This window comes from Alternaria atra (assembly GCF_907166805.1).
Source record: "Alternaria atra isolate CS162 genome assembly, contig: 35, whole genome shotgun sequence".
NCBI lineage: Eukaryota > Fungi > Ascomycota > Dothideomycetes > Pleosporales > Pleosporaceae > Alternaria > Alternaria atra.
The window spans coordinates 491614-512434 of NW_025091334.1; the positions used below are offsets into that span (position 1 = coordinate 491614).

Here is a 20821-nt window from a genome sequence, read left to right on the forward strand (position 1 = left end):
TTTCCCGTGACTGTTCGAGTCAAACATTCTTCCTTTCAAGTCACACCCTCTTCCTTCCATTCCTCTAATTAATCTTCAGCCATGCCGTCAGTTCACTTACTCGACTACGTTGCCGGCAACGTCCGCTCTCTCGTCAATGCCATCGAGAAGGTTGGCTATACCGTCGAATGGGTCAAGACACCCGCCGATGTCTCCTCCGCCGAAGTACTACATCCCGCCTACTTGGAATCGCGCATGAATTGACAAGTACTGATACAGCATCGCGCGTAGAAACTCATCATCCCTGGCGTCGGCCACTTCGGACACTGTTGCTCCCAGCTAGAGAAAGCAGGCTACACGGAGCCCATTCGCGAACACATCAGACAGGGCAAGCCATTCATGGGAATATGTGTCGGTGTGCAGGCCTTGTTTGAAAGCTCGGAAGAAGATCCTCACGTCAAGGGCTTGGGAGTCATCCCTGGGCGACTACGAAAGTTCAAAGACACGGACAAGAGCGTGCCGCACATTGGATGGAACAGCGCAAACACGTCGCGCCCCGGTCAAGTCACGGATGACTCATTATATGGGCTGCGACCGACTTCCAAATACTACTACGTCCACTCGTACGCTGTGCCATATGAGGAGGGTAAGCTAGAGAAAGAGGGCTGGGCAGTCGCGACTGCGCGGTACGGTGACGAGGAGTTCATCGGTGCAGTAGCAAAGGACAACGTCTTCGCCACGCAGTTCCACCCTGAGAAGAGCGGCGCAGCAGGCCTACGCGTACTAAAGGCTTTCCTAGATGGCAAGGTATCACAGAAACTGCCGGAGAAGCCATCGGCGGCCGAAACAAAAGAAGGATTGACAAGACGTGTCATCGCCTGTCTCGACGTACGAACAAACGACCAGGGCGATCTCGTAGTAACAAAAGGTGATCAGTACGACGTCCGCGAAAAAGAAGGAGCCGGCAATGCTGTGCGAAACCTAGGCAAACCCGTTGACATGGCGAAGAAATACTACGAACAAGGCGCCGACGAAGTCACCTTCCTGAACATTACATCCTTCCGTAACTGTCCCGTCGCCGATACACCCATGCTCGAGATCCTACGTCGGACCAGCGAAACCGTCTTCGTCCCCTTGACAATAGGCGGAGGTATCCGCGACACGGTAGATACAGACGGCACCAAGATCTCTGCCCTCGATATCGCGACCATGTACTTCAAGTCCGGCGCGGATAAAGTCAGCATAGGCTCCGATGCTGTGACCGCAGCCGAAGAATACTATGCGCGAGGCAGCAAGCTAGCGGGCAACACGGCAATAGAAACCATCTCCTCTGCATACGGTAACCAGGCCGTTGTCATAAGCGTAGATCCAAAACGCGTATACGTCTCATCTCCTGACGCAACACCGCACCACACGATCAAAACCGCCACCCCGGGTCCGAACGGCGAGGAGTACTGCTGGTACCAATGTACCATCAAAGGTGGACGTGAAGGCCGCGATTTTGACGTCCGACAGCTCGTCACCGCAGTCGAGGCCATGGGTGCAGGAGAAATCCTACTAAATTGCATAGACAAGGACGGAAGCAACAGCGGTTTCGACACTGAGCTGATCAACGACGTCAAGGATGCAATCAAGATCCCCGTCATTGCAAGTAGTGGCGCAGGCCACCCCGGGCACTTTGAAGAGGTGTTTGCGAAGACGAGGACAGATGCTGCCTTGGGCGCTGGAATGGTGAGTTACCCACCCGCCACTATTTTCTCATCTTATCGTATGATGAACTAGGAGGAAAACTAACAATTTTCGCAGTTCCACAGAGGCGAATACACAGTCAAACAAGTCAAGGACTACCTACAAGAAAAAGGGCAAGTTGTGCGGCCATTCGAGGATGAGATATAAAACACTCACGACCATCTCAAATGGAGTCGCCAGACGTGCTTCTCTAGTATTTTGTAAACATGTATATATACAGAAGTAGAGTTTCTCCGCCAGATGATAGAGCGAACCAGTGGATTCGCAGAAGGTATATGTCGTACCGTCCGGTATCAACACACATGAACCTCGAGATTCCCAACCCGCGCTTCCCACATTGCGAGACGTTGTGCCGTGCACACACACACACACACACACACACATGATGTTCATACAGATTCTCTGCGCATGTCTAAACGTGATTGTTGCTTTCGCGAGTCATTTTCCTATTACCCTTAGTTTCAAATCTGGAAAATGTTCACTTCCTCCTCTTCATAACCTTGGTGCACATGTCGATAAGACCAGTTTTCGCCTCGCTCTCGGGGAAGAAGGAGATTGCATCGATGGCTTTGTCAACGTAATCCTGTGCTAGGGCGCGGGTTTGTTCCAAGCCCGAGCTTTGAGAAACGATTTCACGAGCCTGTTGAGACAAAATGTCAGCATAACCCCATTCTCAAGCCACTGTTCTTAAAAGCAACATTCTCGCCAGCACTCACCCGTTGAACATCGCCTGGTTGCGAAAACTTCCTTCCAACCAGTTTCCCCAGACTCTGATCTTCTTTCCACGCAAATAACAAGGGTGCCGTCGCAAGTCCCAATTCCAAATCCGCACCAGCTGGCTTGCCCAACTCGGCCTCGCTCACCGTATAATCCAACATGTCGTCCACAAGTTGAAACGCCAGACCAAGATTCTTGCCATATAGATACGCCGCCTCGACAACCTCCGGGCTAGATCCACCCAGAATAGCGGCGGCGCGACAACTCTTTGAGATGAGCGACGCAGATTTGAGGTACGTCTTTTGCAGGTAATACGCCATGGTATCTTCCGTCCACGACGGGCTTTTCTCATCCAATGCCGTGTTCTTGAGTTGCATGAACTCGCCTTCAATCAGGTTTGCGATGACCGTAGCCAGGAGCTCCGTAACCTCTGGATCGCGCAGTCTAGCCAGCGCAACCGACGCCCTTCCGAGCAGGAAATCGCCTGCCAGTACAGCCATTTTGTTGCCGAACTCGATGTTGGCAGAGGGAGCGGAACGGCGGGAAACGGAGTGATCAATGACATCGTCGTGCAGTAAACTAGCTGTGTGAATGAGTTCTGTGATTTCTGCTAACCGGCGTTGAGACGGCAGGATATCGCTGTCTTCAGCCGTGTACGCAGCGTCATGTCGTATGCTGGCGATGGGACTCTGATCTGGATTCTCGTCCGCCAGGATCCTGGGGTTGGTTATCGAAATATCCGCACTCTGCTTGCCGATTCCCATGCCTCCTCTTGAACTCCGCGGCGTGAGTGCCGTCGCTCTGCTCATGAGCAGGACTAACATGGGCCGTACGTATTTTCCCTCACTTTGTGTGTAGTACTTGGCGACTGTGTCGAGGGTGGGGTGGCCCGATCCGAGTAGTTGTCGTATGTTTCCGGTGAGAAACTTCATTTCGCGGGCGACGGTTTGGAAAGGGTCCATCTTGATAGGCGCATCTGGTGGCGGCGAGGACATGATGTTTTGCGCTACATTGACAGCAGCAGCCCATGAGGACTGATTCCGCCGCCGCGAAGGGTGATGAGGTGTTGGTGTCGTCGCATTATGGGTGTGTATTGAGCGGGAGAGTGCGGCGCTACGGTAGGGACATATCGAGCGGTGCGATAGAGAGGAGGAAGTTTGCTGTCGCGCGATGGAGGTCGCGAGCCGGGGTGTTCGGCTCGTCATGGAAGGTGTCTGCCTCAAATTGTCTCTTGAATGGGAAGAGACGGTGCAATTGAGGGGCTGTGTCAGCGTCTTGCAGGCGTGCAAAGAGGGTGGTGGTGGTGAAATTGACTAGTTGCACCTCGCCCGCAGCTATCGGCTAGATTTGTCGAAGTCGAAATATCCATGACGTTCGGAACGCTAGCTTCCCTGGGTTGCCGCACATCCCTGTCGCGTCTCACTATGCGTGATGCCGCGTGCCTGACTGACGATTGTTCTTACCACGCACACACCGTATACCACCATGGTCCTGCTTACTATGACTCCCGGTATCGTCCGGGCAGTCGCAAAAGCCAGACACCTATCCGCCGACGAGTACGACAAACTCCAGCACGCCGATGAGCCCACGCTTGTGGAACCCAAAGCTGGGAATCCCATCTCACACAGCCAATTAATCGACTTATCCAAGCTGCTCAAAAGCCATGTCTCCAAAGACACCCAGGAGTCGTCAGAGAATACCGAAGACACTGGAGAACCTACGCCAACAACCCTCGCTGCCCTCCTCGCCAACACAACAGTCTACATACCGCCCCCTCCTCCCAAGCCTACGCAAACTCCCGAATACCACGCCCTGATGGCCCGTCTCCGCGCCGAGCAAGAGGCCCTCTCCTACGAACGCATGCTACACCCCCCGCCAACGCGCGAGTCCTTCTCGCAGCGCTTCCCTCGCGCCCCAGAACCCTTCTCCATTGGTGCAACGCAAACCACCAGTGAAGAAGACGACCTATCCTACGAAGAAGTCCACCGACAGATCATCCTAATCATAAACATCTTGATCTCAATTGTCTGTGTGGCAGTCTTTATCTGGGTTGCTGCGCGACACTGGAGTGTGGGAAGCAGACTAGGACTGAGCATGGGAGGGTCGTTGGGTATTGCAGTTGCCGAAGTGGCGGTCTACAGTGGCTATGTGAGGAAGGTGCGTGAGGCCAAGAAGACGGAGAAGAAGAAGCCCGAGATCAAGGAGATTGTCAAAACATGGGTCTTGGGCGACGACGATGGGAAAGATGGTGACACGACGGGATGGAAGGAGAAAGACGGAGACGGGATTAGGTTCAGAAAGGGTAAACATCGCTGAAGATGGATCAAATTACGCCAGTCATGCTTGGAAAATGCCCATCATTACTGCTCCTGAACAACGCCTGCAATGCAGTTTGTGTCCACCCGCGCCAACGCACAAATCACGAAGCTAGAAATTCTTCTCAACCTCTACTTCTTGTCCTTCCTCCTTCCGGCTACACCTCCAGCAAATCGCCCTAGGTTGCTCAAACTGGACCTGGGCTTATGTCCCAGCACGGGGCCTGGTGGTGCAGGCGTGGGAGGTGGCCTCATCGCGCTCGCCGGACTACCAGGTCTCAGTCCAGCGGGTTTTGGTGGTACAGCCGGCGTAGGAGCACTTGGGCCCATCTTCTCCTGCACTTCTTCCTCCTCGCCCATGCTGGCCATTCGCTGGCTACGTCTGGCCTTCTCCTGCGTCTGCTTGAATCTCTCGAGCAATTCTGTCCACTTGACGCTGCCACCCGCTTCCGGACCGCCTAGACCATCTCTCGGCTTCAAGCGGCCTGGACGCTCAAATGTCGAAGCATTGGGGCCTCCAGACGACGGAATTCCGCTACCACTACTGCTGTTCGAGCCGACTTCTGAGCTTTTTTGCCGCAAGTGGTTTAAAGTGGGAGAGGACGAGGAAGGGTGAACATACGTCGAGCTGCTGCGTTGCGGCGCAATGTGCAGGTAGCCGATGGCCGAGACGCTGTTGAGGCGGTTCTTAAGCGCTGCAAAGGCCGACGATTGAGGGAGCAGCATGAGTAGACCATACATGCACTTGTAGAGATGTGGGTACCGTTCCGGCTCGAGGAGCTGCATTCGGAGATCTAAACCGGTGCTGTTAGTAGGATGATTGAGTTCGAGCAGCCAAGGACCTTACAGGTGAAGACAGGAGATTCGAGGAGCTGGACTAGCTTGTCGATTTGGATGAGCATGTTGACTGTCATTTCAAGATCCGCACTGGCAGAGTCAGCAAAGTATTCCGTATCCTACCAGATAGCCAAACATACAAGACTTGAAGCAAATGATATGCCTGCTCATAAGCTTGAGCAAGGAGACACAGTGAGAAGGTGGCTACAGCGTTGTTACACCACGCCTTGAACAAAATAACAAAAAACGATTGACCATCCTTGTTGTCGAGATTCCGGAGTCGTCTTCGGAGATCGGCAAGCTCTGGTGCAGTAATGAGATTGTTGTTGAGATTTTGGACCATAATACTGGCAAACTCGACATCTTCGTCCTTGGCAAGGCAGTCAGCCATGGTACGGTATATACGCTCAGCGCTTAGTGTTATGCAAAGCTGTCTAATGATGAGGTTTCCACGAGTTTCGAGGAGTCGGCGGTCCGTACAGAACAGCTTCAGGAGGTTAACCATGAATGAAGTAAAGTAGGTATCATCGCTGTGTAAGGATATTTGTGAGAGAAGCAGCAAGTCGCGCGTGACCACGGCATCCGAAGGATCAGAAAGTGTCTTGAGCAGAGCAGGGAAAGTACCATCGTCCACAGTCAGTATCTGCAGGTTGTTAGTTTTTACTTTGGTGTCGACATGTCGGCACTTACTCTGCCAGGAGCCATCCTGTGCAACATTATCAGCCATGCTATGGCCGCAACGCGAGTAGTCTCGTGCTCGTTCAAGAACTGCAGTGTCAGAGCACTGACAGCAGCTTGGTAGTCCAGCTCTGGTATTGGACGTGGTGATGGACCTCGCTCCTCTGCCGGTGTGGGGGACCGTGTGCCCTTGCTATCGGGCGACTCAGCCTTGTTGGCTTGGTCACGAATGACAGCCTTGAGCAATCGGCCAGATAGATTAGAATCTCGCCGTTGGGTGCCGGTAAGCTCTTTACCAAGCTCGGATAGGGAAGGAGGTAACTGGATCTGTCCGCCTGCAGCCCCATCGCGGGGGCGATTGTCGTCGGACAATGACAGAATATAGTCCATCAGCGATGCATTGACCTTTACTGCGGCCTTGCGAACAGTGTCGACGTCGTGTGACATTCGTGGCAGGACGTGCGACAGGAGACTTGGGACAAAGGGCATGATGTCTTCTGGGCAAATGTCGAAGAAGTTGTCTATCCAGCGGAGTGCTGTCAGCAGTATCTCGGTCTGCTCCTCCTCTGTGTCTGATGGGGGGACCAGAAAGTCGACTAGGATCTCGAGAATCTTGGGGTGGTCGACGTGTACATCCTGCCCAGGTATCCAGTTTCCGTCTCCGTTGATAGACTTTCCGCTGTCCCCAGAGATGGAGCCGCTTTCTCCACTTGCATCGCCCTTGTCATCCATGGAGTCGTTGAGCTCAAGGGGCGTGCTGTCTGTCGCTTCGCTTCCACTATGGATGCTACCTATAGAGTGCCTGCGTCCATGTTTGTCGTTGCTCCTCTTGCTGTCGGCTATGCCCTTCTTGATTCGCGCAATCTTCTTTATCTCACCCAGGAACCGGTCCAGGGCTTGCTGCGTCATGGTGTATACATCTTGGTTGCTGTCGCTCAGGAACTTGAAGAGGCCGCCGAGGAAACGCGGGAGATGGGCGATGAGTTCGAGATCGGGTATCGAGTCGAGCAGCGTGATCCATGCCACGAGGAAGGAACGTGTGAATGGGTTCAGGACGTTGATTCGCTCTTCGAGGAGGGGGAGGAAGCGGTCGAGGTTGAAAGCGAATGGGTGGGCTTCGTCTTCGACGTCCTCTTGGTCGGGCGTGTCATGTAGCACAGAGACATAGCTGGCAGCCGACTCAGAGACAATATCCTTGATCAGGCGATCCAGCAGCTCTGCGCCGTTCTTGACAGAGAGCTCCGAGTCTGCAGCCATCTGGCAGGTCCGGGCCGTGTTAGCCTTGTCTCACCCCTCAAAGTGCATGTTGCGGGTGCTTTCTCACCTTGCAGAGAGCGTCAAACACCTGGTTGAAGTAGACGAGTATCTCACCCTTGGCCACCTTTGCGATGTTGTACATGCTCTCGCATGCATAGTACCTAACACGCGCATCTTGGTCGCCGAAGCACGCGAGGACTGGGGGCACGATTTCTTCGAGATAGCGGGCTACTTCCTGCTGCCGTGTTAGTAAACATGGCAGGCTGTATATGGTACGTATGCACGTACTGGCCCCAGGGCTATCGAGGCAGCAGCCAGACCTATCAGGCCGCCGTTGCGGGCGTGGGGCTGGTGGACAGCATAGGCGTACTCATGGCAGAGCTGGTGCACGATCTTTGCTATCCTGTCGTGGTCCTGGGCAGCCAGTGCATCCCGGATGAGGCCTTCGAGCTCGAGCGCGCCGCTCTTGCGCTTGTCGTAGAGCTTGTCATTGAGGGCTTTGGTGATATTGGCGTCCATGGTGAGGTCGAGTGGTCAAGAACTCTACATGGTGCAGCGGCCCGTGTATCGCATCTTGCACTGTACTGCGGGCGGGGTAGCGTAGAGGGGCTGTGGTGAAGTACGGCAGGGCATTCACTCGCTGCTGCCGGGTCGTGTTTCCTCACGATACTGGAGCCGAGCGAGCCACGCGAATCGGGCCCGCACGTCATCGTACTGCCTACACAAGCGCCCCCATCCCTGCTCACTAGAACCCGCCGATAGACGAGACATAGCCAAAAGCAACCTCGAGCACATAGCCCTTGGCCAAAACATGTCTCGACGACTGCCCACGCCTCATCCTCACGACCCTCACTGTCATGACGATTGGCACTTCCCCTTGCCGCTAGGCGCTTAGTCTGTCCAAGTCACTCGGTCGCTCTGACCAACGCCCTTTGCCGTCGCCGCCTCACATCACTCTGCGTTCACCTGCACCTGTCAGGTGCCCCCAAGCAAGTCGATGGAGAAGTTTAAGAACAAGTTTCTGAACCCTCATCGCCGCTCGCGACGCGAGGAAGAGATGGAGAAATTGAGGGAGCCAAAGCTCTCGCCCATCGCGACAGGGGGGTTCAAGCACTGGGCTGTGGCTTTGTAAGTCATGTTTGTCCCCTGTCTGGCGAGTGCTTACAGCAGCAGTATAGTGTGCAACTTCAATGTCGATATCGGGTAGGTAACTGCTAGTGCCATGTCTATGAGAAATGTATTGAGTTTGGTAGTCCAGAAATCGAGATACTATACCCACCAGATGTGCCCTTTACGACGGCCGATTTAAGTGCTATATGCTTCAACAGCTTCCCTGAGCAACAGAACACAGAGACAGCCGAGGATCTCTCCTACGACTTTGCCATCACCAACAATTCGCCTGACATCAAACTCACCTCGCCAAATCCCCCTCATGGTAGCGCTGACACCTTCTATGGCTCATGTATCTTCCGCCAAGAATTCGACGACACCATGAAGAGGAGCTTCAACCAGAGGACTCTGGTGCTCATCTCTCATCACAACTTCACATCATTCCATCACCGCATCTTACAAAAGATGACCGAAACAGGACATCTTAGCGATCCGACGACTCTGGAATCTGCATACTCGCAGATGAATACATGGGCACCTCCAGCTCTAGGACGTCACAATCTTCCCTTCATGGGCACTACGCTGACTCTGGATATTGCACCACATCGCGCTTTTCCTCTCCAAGGACTCCCCGGGCCTACGCCGTTGATCTCGGATATCCCCTTGTCCATCTACGCCTACGAACCCATCGGCTCTTGGGACAACATCATGCACTACATGCCCTGCATCACTGACCTATACGTCTTGTACGAAAAGCTGATACTCTGCGAAAGCGTCATCGTCATCGCAAAATCACCACAACTCGCCAGCGAAGCCGTCTCGTCGCTGGTCGATCTCATCTGCCCCGTGCCATACGCAGGTGTGATCAAACCCTACATGACCATGCAAGCGAACTTCAAAAGCATAGGCATTGACGGCGGAACCCCAACATCATTCGTCATCGGCATCACCAACCCTTTTCTATTGAAACGCATCGTTGCAGCAGCAGAAGCCAGTCACAAAGCCCGACCACACATCCTATATCTTCAAAACTTCGATGGCCCCGTACCAACACGCCGCCACCACTCGCTCCACCACAAATCAAGCCGCAACGCACTCCTAGATCTCCCCGGTGGTGGCATCGAAGTCCACACCCCATCCAAACGGTTTCTCAAATCAGACCCAACCGTCGTATCGCAAATCGAAACTCTGCTCAAGCTCGGTGACCAAACCCGCGAACTCGGTCCCATCATCCGTCGCCACTTCGCCGAGCTCACTGCGCAATTCATCGCCCCTATTAACCGCTACCTCGCAACTTCCAACGTAGTAACTCCAGGCGGCAACAACAGATATGCCAGCTTCCACGTACCGGATCTCATGAGCAGTGTGAGTAGTCACGGTACGAGTGTCAAGTTTCGCGGCACTGGGCCTATCCAACGTCATCGCGCAAGGGACGGACTGTACGAGAGCTTTTGCAAGTCTTCGAATTTTTACTCGTGGTTGGAGATGAAGATAAACCTGGAGAATGAGGCGAGCGCAGGGATGCTGAATGCGCCTGTCGCGTCTTCGGCTGCTGCTATTTGATTTGTGTAGAGATGTTGTTTGGGGGATGGCTAGTGGTGTGACTTGCATTAGAATAGAGAGTAAGTTGGAGCTGTAACGTGTAATTTGCAATGAGATACCATGAGGCGCAAGGAGTGCACCAGTATATACTGGCTATATAATATGATATATACCTCTCCAAGTTGAGTTCACAGAATGGAGTACTAATGCTCTTCCAACCAACAATTCCATATTCATTGATGCATGGTGATACTTTCTGCTTCCGGACTAGTGCGGCTCTGATGCCCGATCTCGCCAAAATGCGGGCGATTTTCAGCAGCAACAACACCGACTATCAGAGTCCCTATAGCCAAAGATGGAGTTTACCAAGCTAACTGAGATTGAGCTGCCAGCGGCCTTTGACGCACATGTGCATCTTCGCGATGGCGAAATGTCGCAGCTCGTCACACCCACGATTCGCCAGGGTGGTGTGAATCAGGTGTATGTCATGGTAAGCCCTTGGCGCCTCTCTTACTACACATCAACCCGTCATTTTCAGTCTTTGGTTCATCTGTGTCATACCATCTCCTTTTACTTACTCCTTGTCTCCTTGCGTCGTCTAGCTTTCCCAATTCTTTTTGTTTTGTTTTTCATCACGAAATACAGGTAATTATGCTTCTCTAACTCATCATGTCACCGTTATAGCCGAACCTCGTTCCACCCATCACGTCTGTACAACAATGTCTCGAATATCGCGACAGGCTCCGGGCGATCGAACCGAATGTGGATTATCTCATGTCCTTGTATCTCCACGAAGACATCACACCTGAGGTAATTCGTGAAGCGAAGAAAGCAGGAATTACGGGTGTGAAGTCTTACCCAGCAGGTGTTACAACGGTACGTAAACTCCCATGACCTCATCAAAAACGACACAGAGATGGAGGAAGAAGAGACAATCAGTACAAGTAAGCAATTCGTAAACAAGTCTAACCACCTAGCTACAGAACTCATCATCCGGCGTCCTCGACTACGAAACCTTTTACCCCGTCTTCGAAGAAATGGAAAAACAAAACATGGTCCTCAACCTCCACGGCGAAGTCCCGTCCACCCCAGCCGGCACCCATGTGTCATCAACCAAAGACACCAAAACAGGCGCCATCACCATCCTCAACGCCGAACCCGCTTTCCTACCCACCTTCATCTCCCTGCACAAGCGCTTCCCCAACCTGCGCATCATCCTCGAGCACTGCAGTACCGCTGCCGCTCTAGACGCAGTCCGTTCGTGCGGTCCCTCGGTATCTGGTACGATTACCGCTCACCACCTCAGTCTCATCATCGATGATTGGGCGGGCGACCCATTCTGTTTCTGCAAGCCTGTTGCCAAGACGCCCGAGGATCGCGATGCCTTACTCCGTGCTGTGGTGCAGAGCGGCGGGAAATTCTACCTTGGGACGGATTCTGCACCGCATCCTAGGGGCAAGAAGAGGGGTGAAGACAAGGTTGCTGCCGGTGTGTTTACGCAGCCGTATGCGTTGGGTTATGTGTTGGATGCGCTCGAGACGGGTGTAAAGAGAGGAGTTGTCAAGGAGAGTGAGGTGACCAAGGAAGTTTTGGAGGGTTTCTTTGGGGCGTGGGGAAGGAAGTTCTATCAGGTTGAGGATACTAGGGGGGGGAAGGTCGTTTTGAGGAAGGGTGGGGAGAAGGTTGTGGATGTTTTGAAGAAGGAAGGGGGTGGAGATGTGGAGGTTGTACCGTTTAGGAAAGGAGAGATGACCTGGGCTGTTGAGTGGAAGTGAGCGAGTATTCTACTAACGGGATCCTCAGAATCTGATGTCTACAAAGGTATATCTGAATGTCACGATGCATCCACAGGATATATGAAGCAATAGAAACTCGTACCGTGTCAACCCGTTGCTGGTTCCCCCACGAAGATAATTCGTCCTCGTCAAAGTCCTTCCTGAATCCTCTCAGAGACATGTCAAACCGACTGATCTACCTAAACTAACTCTTCTCCGAACCACACTCACGCACCTCTACCTCTGGTCTCTTATTCCACTTTCTTGGAACGAATTCCACCAACAATCCAGAATGGCGGGTCTGACGAGTCTTAGTCGACGAGCTTGTTGAACTTCCTCGACTATGCCGATGTGAGAACACTGACTTCCCTCTATTATTTGTCGCCTCGTCGGAAGCCATGCTGTCTACCGTTGGTGTCTCGCTGACGCGCAGTTGTTTCTTCGGTCGCTCTCGTGAAAGGTCGCTCTCACTTTTCGTAGTCATATCATCCAAATCGTTGTCTCGATTGCGCTTCGTAGCCATCGGTATGGTAGCCGGTCTGGAAGAAGCCATGTTCGATAATGAAAGCCTGCCGACGCCAGCTGTGAGGGTTTGTGAAATGCGGGAGAAGAAACCATGTTTCCGTTGGTCGGACCCACGAGACTGTGAAGACCGAGAAGTCTGTGTAGACTCATTTTTAGCCCCATCTGCTACTTTTGCACACGTCTTGGATGTCACCGAATCGCTTATATTGTCCCTGGTGTTCTTGACAGTCCGCGATCGTCTAGGTATCATCACTGCCGGCCTAGTGGTCTGGGCAGGTTGTTCTTTTGACACAGGTCTTAGCTCGCGTGAGATAGATTTGAACTCGGGTTTAGAGTCGTAATGTTGCCCAGAGTAGCTTGTAGTATCGCTAATGAAATCGACTACCTCAGCAGCGGTCTGCACCGTCCCGTTTGCCGTGAAACCCAACTCGATCTTCTGGACGGCCTGAAGTAGAGCTAGACCCATCGCGAAAGCGACCTTACGATCCACTCCATTGCCGACAATCTTATACTGCTCAATGAGGTTGCCGATGATGGGTTCCTCATCCGTGTAGCCTTGCGTACGACGGGCTTCCAACACGCTGATAGTCCGGTGTTGGTCCCAATGCAATACAGCGCCGTTGCGAGAATCACGGATACTGCAACCCGTTGTAATGCAAGGCACCAGACCGTTTGCTTTAATCCTCTGGTATGCTTTTCCAATGTCTTGTCTTGGATCTTTCAAGAGCTTCGGAACAAGCCCGCGTTGATCAGCTTCTTTGTATCCACAACCTGGCGGTAGTCGAGGGATACATTTTACCAGAGCTCTTTTCTTACGTGTAGGTAGCCCTGGCACTCTGTGATCCGGGAAAGGTATGCAGGTCTGGACTATGCCGGTTCCGATATCAGGCAACCCATCACCCACGGTCGCTGCTGATATGTACGCAAAGGGCGTTGGGTAGTGCTCCCGTTCCCCAAACCGCTCTCCATTGGGTAGGCGACCAAGGCACTTCCCAGCAGTATCCTCGTATGGTCTTGCGTGGGTGTGCCACGGCTGCGCTATCGGTTCGAGACCTGGAGCGGCTATAGTGAGGATCAAGCGCGAGCGTTGTTGCGCGCTACCGTAACTCCATGCATCCATGATGTACTGGTTGCACTGGTAGCCCATTGAGACTAGACAAGCAACCACCTGCGACAATACATTTTGATCTTCGTAACCAACGCGCGTCGACGCCATGTTGACCACATTTTCGAGAATACCGTATAAAGGCCGATACAGATCAACGTAAGAACAAAATGTACTGATATGCGAGGCGTTACGAAGTGACTTCTCACTGAGAAAGTTCTGCTGGAGAGCTGAGAACCCTGGACATGGAGATCCGGCAGCGATGAAGTCGACACTCCCAACTCGAGAGACGAGCTTCGACTTGTCACCCTTGAGGGCTGCAGAGAAGTGATCATCGACAGATCCACAGAACAGACACATTGTTTCCGGGCTCTTTGAGTTTGCTCGCTGCGTGTGAATCGCATGCTGACTGAAGTCAACAACCGAGTCGAAAGTGACTGCTCCGCCTTCTTCGAGACCTCTATCAAGAGAACCACCGCCACTGAATAGGCTCATTCCTCTCAAATTTTGAGGAGAGTACATGTCGGGGCCTTCGTTGAAACTGTTTGGAAGGCTTCGCAGGAAGACGAGGTTCTGCTCTCCTCCCTTAGCGATTAGCCCCATGGCTAAGAACCAAAGATCACCTGCGCCACCACGATTGTACTTAAATGGTATTCGGCCGTTCAGGATATCGGCCTTGGACACGAACTCGATGTAGCAGCGCCTCCGAATGCGGGATATGGCCACCTCCTCGTATTCGTCGGTAAGAACAAGCTCATTCGCCACGAGGTTGAGACGCCCAACCTTTGTTGCCAACTCTTTACAGTCGCGCTCGAATCGTAATAGTCTTCGCACTGTGATTATTTCGCTGGCTTGGTCCACGTGTTGAATGACGACTGGATCCAAGATGTGATCTTGATGCCTAGTCTTTGCTAGGTAGACCGTATCGCCCCGGCGATATTGGCCTATAGGTGAGTTCCTCGTCTTTAGACACGTGCATGTCTTGTGCGAAGACCGGACGCTTACAAATGCGCTCTCTTGGGTAACATAAGTCTGTCGGATAAAGAATCGCTTCGCATCGATCGTAGACGGTGACCAATCCACATCATACCTTCCCTTGATGTCAGTCGACAGCAGCTCTCCTTCTGTACAGTTGCAGTTGTCGGACAGAAAGACTTCATTATCGTAGGGATACGTCGCTTTGAAGATGTTCGTCTCATGATGTCGATATACCCATAACACAAATAGTTTCTGGGTTCCGTTCTTCAACAGCTCCGTAGCCTGAACGTAGGCTAGCCAGTCCCAGTCTGTATTGCGCCAAACCGTTAAGTCTATCTCGTCCGGAACCAGTGCAACAACGTCACCAACCCTCACTGGCGAGTTGCCGTACGGTCGGCAGACACTGGAGAGTGGCGTTATTATTTGCCGCCCCGATGGACTTTTTGCAAAACCGAGCATGCGTTTCCTACGCTCCTGTTCGATACGAACAGTGTCTATTGGACGTTTCTTCTGCAATTTCCCACCAAAATACATATCCTTGAAACAATTGAAAACCTCAGGCGTAGCGATGGTTTGCTCGACGACCTGCTCTTGGGTTTCAACAGCCGTCAGACCTTTGGCCAAACATTCGCCCCAAAGAGGGTGGCCGAGCAGCTGTTTAGAGTTTGGTAGGTTGAAAGCCTGATTGTAGAAGTAGTCAATATAGGCGTTTACACCAACACGAAAGTCAGTCCGGTGTCTAAAAGCAGCATGCCACTGTTTGAAATCTGCACAATGAGCGAAGCGATGCGTAAGCCAATGATGGAAGTCCTCGCGGAAGTCGTTGAGTCCGACAAAGCCCGCAGGTTGACTCTCCATATAGTCGATGATATGTTTTCCCAGCTGCGCCACCCAAAGGAACGATTTCTGAAACTCTCTATAGCCAGGAGCAGACTTTTCTAGTCTGTACCAGATGTCGTACTCGGTATCTTTACTTGCGTGTGTGGACTGTATGTAAGTTTTAACCCTAGAGGATTCCTCATCTCCATAGCCCTCAACAGAGCTATCCTGAATTGGCACAGCTTGCACATAGTACCTGGTCCCTCCCAAGCAGATGAAGCCGTCAAAACATAGCTTTTTGGTGATGGGAACCTCCAGATAGTGTAGACTAGTCATTTCATAGGCTCTTTTCTCGCTCTCTGGTGCGCGGTAGATTTCAAAATTTTGCAAGTCCGCGATCAGAAGCTGCTTCTCGGATCTATGCCCATCGGACACAGGCTGTCCACCAGCTTGCCGCTTCCATTCTGTTTTCAGTCTCTGCAGAGCTTCCGATTCAGGCGTAAGGGGTACCGGTGGAGACCAGTTGGCAATGTGTGAGTGTGCAAAATCGCTAATCGCCGACAGGCTAATGATCGATTCGCTACTACGCCTCGCCCTCTGTGTGCTTTGTTCCGGTGGTGTGGAATCTGACATCAACACCATGGTATTATCCTTGGCAAGTGGAGGTGGCATTGTGCGCTCGCAGGTATGGTCGTCCTTGAGGTTCTGGTGTGTGCGTCGCAATCCGGACGCATAATACAAAAGCGACAAAAAGGCGAGATTGTCAAAACAGCTATCTAGGGGGCCAGAGCTAGGTAACAGTCATGGCTTTGGAAAGAGAGTGAATGCGGAGGTGACGGTGATTCTTGTAGTAGTGAAATTCGTCTCTTCCAGTGACTGGGACACTGCAGAACCAACAAAGGACCTAGGGCACGTCGTGTCAAACTTTAGACAACAAAGATACAGCGGTACCAGGTCAAACTTGCTGTCTCAGACAGCACTCAAACATCTCCTCGGAAGAGGACACGAAACGTAGTGGGGATTCTTGAGCTCGGAATGTGGTAGCGACACTTGGACGTGGAAGGCAGCAGTACCTCACATAGGCAAGAGCTCCAGCCGCCTCCATACGAAGTGGCAGGGGAGGCAGGAGAGACATGAGACCAGGTTAGAGGATTACCAATCTGATAAACTGTCGCGTCGGTACTTTCTGACCGAGACAGAAGATGGTTGCTTGCGATGAAAAAGGCAAAGGTGTAGATGCAGAAACGCTATAGGCGGCATGTAATGGTGACGCCAGCACGTGAGCGTCGCACGGGGGGTGACAGCAGTCGATTTCCAAGACAACAAAGTCCGCGGAAAGTGGTAGGGAAGTTCACCTTTACCTGATCCATGTACAGTGTAATTCACAGCTACAGGAAAAAGGAATGCAAGGAAGGTAGTTGGCTTTACCTGCTACTCTCGGCCAGAATATTAAGAATAAGTCACAATTGTCAGAACAAGCAAAACACATCTTAGGTCTGTCGAAAAAGGAGAACATGCTGTTGAACACATTGTAGATTACATGATCAAACGCTGGTAACTCATGCCCGGCGCAAGCTCGTCAGGTCCATACGCCACAACTCGATAACGCCTGCCATGAACGCCCTTTAGTGCCCTGTACATGCATTTTACGCGACTGTGATATCAAACGATTTCCCTTCCCTAGCGAACGATCGAATCAGAACCACCTCACTAATCATGTTTTGGCGCATAATCCCAGATATGACTGGAATCCCAAGATTCCGTCTCCTCCTTCCTAGCCTTGGGATCCTCACCCCTCTTCTTCGCCTCCTCCCTCAACACATCCAACTCGCGGTCCTGAGTCGAGACCTCGGCCCTAAGCGAAGTGATTTGGGCAATCTCTTCTTCGGTGAAGGCAGGATCTTTGCCATCCTTCTTAGCCTCTTCCTCCCTCTTGTTGAACTTGTCTAGTTCCTGGAACTTGTCGTTACGGGCATCCTGCTTCTTGAAGTACTCTGCATATTTTTCCTGGCCGCCGAAACAAATGCCGTAGCCGTCGCAATAACACGTGTTTTGGGCTGGGCAATGCACTTCGTGGCCGGTGAAGATGTAGTGCCATATGTACTCGAAGATGCGGCCGGAGAACTGGTCGTCCATGCCGGTTGTGAGGAGCCACTTGCGGTAGTGGATGAAGCGCTCAATAGGCACTTCTCGGATGCGCTGACGTGACACGGCGAATTGCGCGCAGCAGATTCCCGAGATGGAGGGCGGGATGGGCGCGCCTGGGTGGATCTCCTCCCAGATGTTGCGCCGCCAGTAGATTTCCTCAGGCTTGCGGAAGAAGTCAAAGTCGCCGCCGGGTCGGTCCATGTGGATCCAGTCGGGGCAGCCGGGGTCGTGGTGGCAGCGCACGTTCATGTAGCCCATGCGTGCTACGCGCTCGTGGTTGAGGCGCTTTATCATCTGCCCGGCGTCGAGGCCGAGGAGCATGTTGTTGTGCCAGGCGTGGCGGTGGGCGTGCATGAAGATGGAGGTGTCGGGGAGGTCATCGTAGTGGTCGATGATGTAGGAGAGGTAGACCTGGTGTATCGATTGGTTTAATGGCTCTATGACAGATAGACGATACATACCATGGCCTCGCGGCCTTTGTTCTTAGGGATCTTGTGCTCAGCATTGGGGTTGTCCACTTCGTAAACAACCAGAGGCGCATCGGGAATCTCAGCAGCCATCCAGCTGATGTCCTCCTTCTGTGTCTTGGGCACAACGATCTTGAAAGTGTAATTGCTGCCCGGCGGCTTCTTCTCGCCATCGGAGAAGCGCAAGGGCAGGCCAAAGTCGAGTGGGTCACCGCGCAACGAGGGGCGGTCGCCCTTTGCGGATGTTCCGGACGTCCATGTTGGTATCGACGAGCCAGCGCCTGGGACGTTGTGGAGATACCACCAGACGAGGCAGATGGCGAGGAAGATGGAGACGAGTGGTATGATCCTCGGTGGTCCGCTGAGCATCTTGACGGCTTGACGGCTAGACGGCTAGACGGCTAGTAGCTTCGGCGCGGAGATTGTGGGCAATGCTTTCACCGCATTGATGGTTGTGGACAGGTGTTCGAGACCGGCGTGAGGATCATTGCACGGGAAGCAAGCGGCGCCCGGGTTGTGGTCGTCAGCTCTCCCTCGACTTACGGTGGAGCATCCCGTATAGTTGCGCGTCACTGGCGAACCACTTGCGAAGATCCTTGCATGTCTGTCTCACTAGCCCTGGACCACAACCTGGAACCAAGCCTTGCACCCACCACCGTTGCGTGCAGCGTAACGTCTTGGCAGGGGAACGAACTAGACTTTCCATTGCTTAACTCAATACTGTCTCCGTCGCCTTTCACTCTCTACTCCCTCTTCATACCCACCCGCCCGATTCCTCTCAGCCCCCACCCCAACAACAGTCCCGTGGCGCAGCTCAACGCAAACAGATACCAGAACGCGGCGCGGAACCCCTCCATCAGCGCTGCAGGGCTTGCTTTCTCGACGTAGACCGAATGCTCGGTAACACTAGAGGCAATGACTGCACTGGTCGCCAGACCCACGCTTTTCCCAATCTGCGCCACCGTGTTGAAAACACCGCCTGCCAGTCCCTGCGTCCGAGCCGGAAACACTGAGGTAATGACGAGATTCGAAACTGTGAATAGCGTGTCTGCACCAATGGGATTGAAGAACACGGAAAGAAATGCGCAGCTCCAGTAAGACCACTGCGGCTGTATGATGCACATGAGCAGTCCGCCAAGAGTGGTACAGAATACCCCGACAGTTACCGCCCAGTCAGCTCGAACCCTGTGGGCGATCAGGCCCATGACTACATTGGCGAGAGCCCCAGATACGGGTCCAGGGAGGAATCGGATCGATGTCTGAATCGCAGAGAGTTTCTGCACGTTTTGAAAGAAGAGCGTGTGGTATGATTCCAGTGCATTGAAAGTTCCCCATGTGATGAAGACGCCAATGCAGATGATGCTGAAGTTGCGGTTACGCCAGAGTGAGTTGGGGATGATAGCGGGTCGGCCCAGTCGCTCCTGTCGACCGACCCAGAAAATGAAGGCAGGAACGAGAGCGATCGCTGTGATCAGTAGGCCAAATGTGGTAGGTTCCCGAATCTTAGCAGTCTCTTCCGATATCAGGCTGGACATGTTAGTTTTGAGCGGTCCGAGATGCGAGGCTAGCACTTACGCGAAGCAGTATGAGAGAAGTGCCAGTGACGCGCTTCCGAAGAGGATGCCGACCCAGTCAATGTCGCTCTTCAGGCGGGACCAGACTTGTGGCTGCTTGTTGTCGACTTTTGGCAGGCCAAACAAGGCAACGACAAAGACGAGGGTGTTGGTAATGGCACTGATGTGGAACCCCCACCGCCATCCGATGGTGTCAGCGAAGACACCACCGAGCACGAGTCCAAATGAAAAGCCAATGGGCTGGCCACCGCCCATGGACGCAAATGCAATGTTTCTGCTCTTGCCTTCGGGAAACGTACTGGTGATAATACTGACGGCTGAGGGGAGGCAGAAGGATATTGCAACGCCTGCGAAGGCACGGAAGACTATCAACTGTGTTCCAGTTTGTGCTAACCCACAAGCTAGTGTAAAGGCTGACTGTAGGAGACAACCTGTCAGGTACATGGGCCGGGAGCCAACGACATCGGCAACTGATCCGAGAAGGAGAAGCGTGCAGCCACAGGTCAAAGCGTAGATAGAGATGGGCCTGAGACGAATCAGCATGTATGTGTTCAATAGCATGTATCAGTAGGTACCATAAGAGCACACTAGGTGCCAGCTCCAATTCTCGTGCAACTGTAGGCAAAGTGACCGTCATGACGCCAGACAGCAGGGAGCTGACCATGGTAACGCACACAACCGTCACCAAGACGATGGCAGTCGTCCCTTTCCCTGGACCATCCCGCTGCTCGGCAGCGAAGGTATCAGGAAACTCATTGATGGGTCGCAGATCCTCAGCTATCGACAGTGTGTCCTTGCTTCTCTCAGTGCCCAGTGGTTTGGCAGTGAGGGCAGGAACCGTCGTCTCAGGGTAGCCCACAAGTTCGATTGACGTTGTGGTTTGCGACATGTTTGGAAAGGAAGTAGTGATGAGAAGACACTCGGAGAGAGACGTTCAGAGCATTGTCGAGACTTATACTATAGATCCTACTAGTAAGTCCATCTCAAGCGGATAGACCCCGCTATACAAGATCAGGCTGATGCACTCCCAAGACGGTACTCGTGGACATGGATTACGGCGCCATGTCCTTATGTTACGCCCTACATACAGGGCGTGAGCCGCTAATTGATCCTGACGTACATTAGTCCAACGTCGTTTACTGCCACTTCTGCGAATCAGCAGCCGTCGGGTCATCTCTGTGCTATGAATAGGTCCGTAGCTTATGCAACTTCTGCTGACGGTTCTTTCACAACTTAGGGAGTCGCA

The 20821-nt window shown here is 52.9% G+C and overlaps 9 protein-coding genes across 10 annotated transcripts; 4 read left to right on the top strand and 5 right to left on the bottom strand.

Annotated features, from left to right (window-relative positions):
• Positions 1-81: 81 nt before the first annotated feature.
• Positions 82-1875, top strand: ALTATR162_LOCUS11061 (uncharacterized protein; the record flags this gene model as incomplete). Its single annotated transcript, XM_043318702.1, has 3 exons — positions 82-204; positions 271-1710; positions 1786-1875. 3 exons carry the CDS (start codon positions 82-84, stop codon positions 1873-1875), a joined length of 1653 nt encoding a protein of 550 aa, XP_043174637.1.
• Positions 1876-2206: 331 nt separating this feature from the next.
• ALTATR162_LOCUS11062 (uncharacterized protein) lies at positions 2207-3440 on the bottom strand (the record flags this gene model as incomplete). Its single annotated transcript, XM_043318703.1, has 2 exons — positions 2207-2368; positions 2445-3440. The coding sequence occupies 2 exons, from the start codon at positions 3438-3440 to the stop codon at positions 2207-2209; spliced, it is 1158 nt and encodes a 385-aa protein (XP_043174638.1).
• A 490-nt stretch (positions 3441-3930) lies between these two features.
• Positions 3931-4761, top strand: ALTATR162_LOCUS11063 (uncharacterized protein; the record flags this gene model as incomplete). The annotated part of the gene is made up of 1 exon (XM_043318704.1): positions 3931-4761. One exon carries the CDS (start codon positions 3931-3933, stop codon positions 4759-4761), a length of 831 nt encoding a protein of 276 aa, XP_043174639.1.
• Positions 4762-4892: 131 nt separating this feature from the next.
• On the bottom strand, positions 4893-8051 carry ALTATR162_LOCUS11064 (uncharacterized protein; the record flags this gene model as incomplete). The annotated part of the gene is made up of 6 exons (XM_043318705.1): positions 4893-5554; positions 5608-5687; positions 5738-6240; positions 6288-7532; positions 7600-7767; positions 7821-8051. The coding sequence occupies 6 exons, from the start codon at positions 8049-8051 to the stop codon at positions 4893-4895; spliced, it is 2889 nt and encodes a 962-aa protein (XP_043174640.1).
• Positions 8052-8529: 478 nt separating this feature from the next.
• ALTATR162_LOCUS11065 (uncharacterized protein) lies at positions 8530-10205 on the top strand (the record flags this gene model as incomplete). 2 transcript variants are annotated; one of them, XM_043318706.1, is made up of 3 exons in its annotated part: positions 8530-8660; positions 8706-8735; positions 8786-10205. In XM_043318706.1, 3 exons carry the CDS (start codon positions 8530-8532, stop codon positions 10203-10205), a joined length of 1581 nt encoding a protein of 526 aa, XP_043174641.1. The 2 variants fall into 2 exon arrangements, with proteins under 2 accessions (XP_043174641.1, XP_043174642.1); XM_043318707.1 differs by having other exon boundaries at positions 8711-8735; positions 8778-10205.
• A 334-nt stretch (positions 10206-10539) lies between these two features.
• ALTATR162_LOCUS11066 (uncharacterized protein) lies at positions 10540-11959 on the top strand (the record flags this gene model as incomplete). Its single annotated transcript, XM_043318708.1, has 2 exons — positions 10540-10674; positions 11168-11959. 2 exons carry the CDS (start codon positions 10540-10542, stop codon positions 11957-11959), a joined length of 927 nt encoding a protein of 308 aa, XP_043174643.1.
• Positions 11960-12164: 205 nt separating this feature from the next.
• On the bottom strand, positions 12165-16058 carry ALTATR162_LOCUS11067 (uncharacterized protein; the record flags this gene model as incomplete). Its single annotated transcript, XM_043318709.1, has 1 exon — positions 12165-16058. The coding sequence occupies one exon, from the start codon at positions 16056-16058 to the stop codon at positions 12165-12167; it is 3894 nt and encodes a 1297-aa protein (XP_043174644.1).
• Positions 16059-17096: 1038 nt separating this feature from the next.
• ALTATR162_LOCUS11068 (uncharacterized protein) lies at positions 17097-18370 on the bottom strand (the record flags this gene model as incomplete). The annotated part of the gene is made up of 2 exons (XM_043318710.1): positions 17097-17945; positions 17996-18370. The coding sequence occupies 2 exons, from the start codon at positions 18368-18370 to the stop codon at positions 17097-17099; spliced, it is 1224 nt and encodes a 407-aa protein (XP_043174645.1).
• A 374-nt stretch (positions 18371-18744) lies between these two features.
• Positions 18745-20464, bottom strand: ALTATR162_LOCUS11069 (uncharacterized protein; the record flags this gene model as incomplete). Its single annotated transcript, XM_043318711.1, has 3 exons — positions 18745-19528; positions 19577-20101; positions 20151-20464. 3 exons carry the CDS (start codon positions 20462-20464, stop codon positions 18745-18747), a joined length of 1623 nt encoding a protein of 540 aa, XP_043174646.1.
• Between the last annotated feature and the right edge of the window lie 357 nt (positions 20465-20821).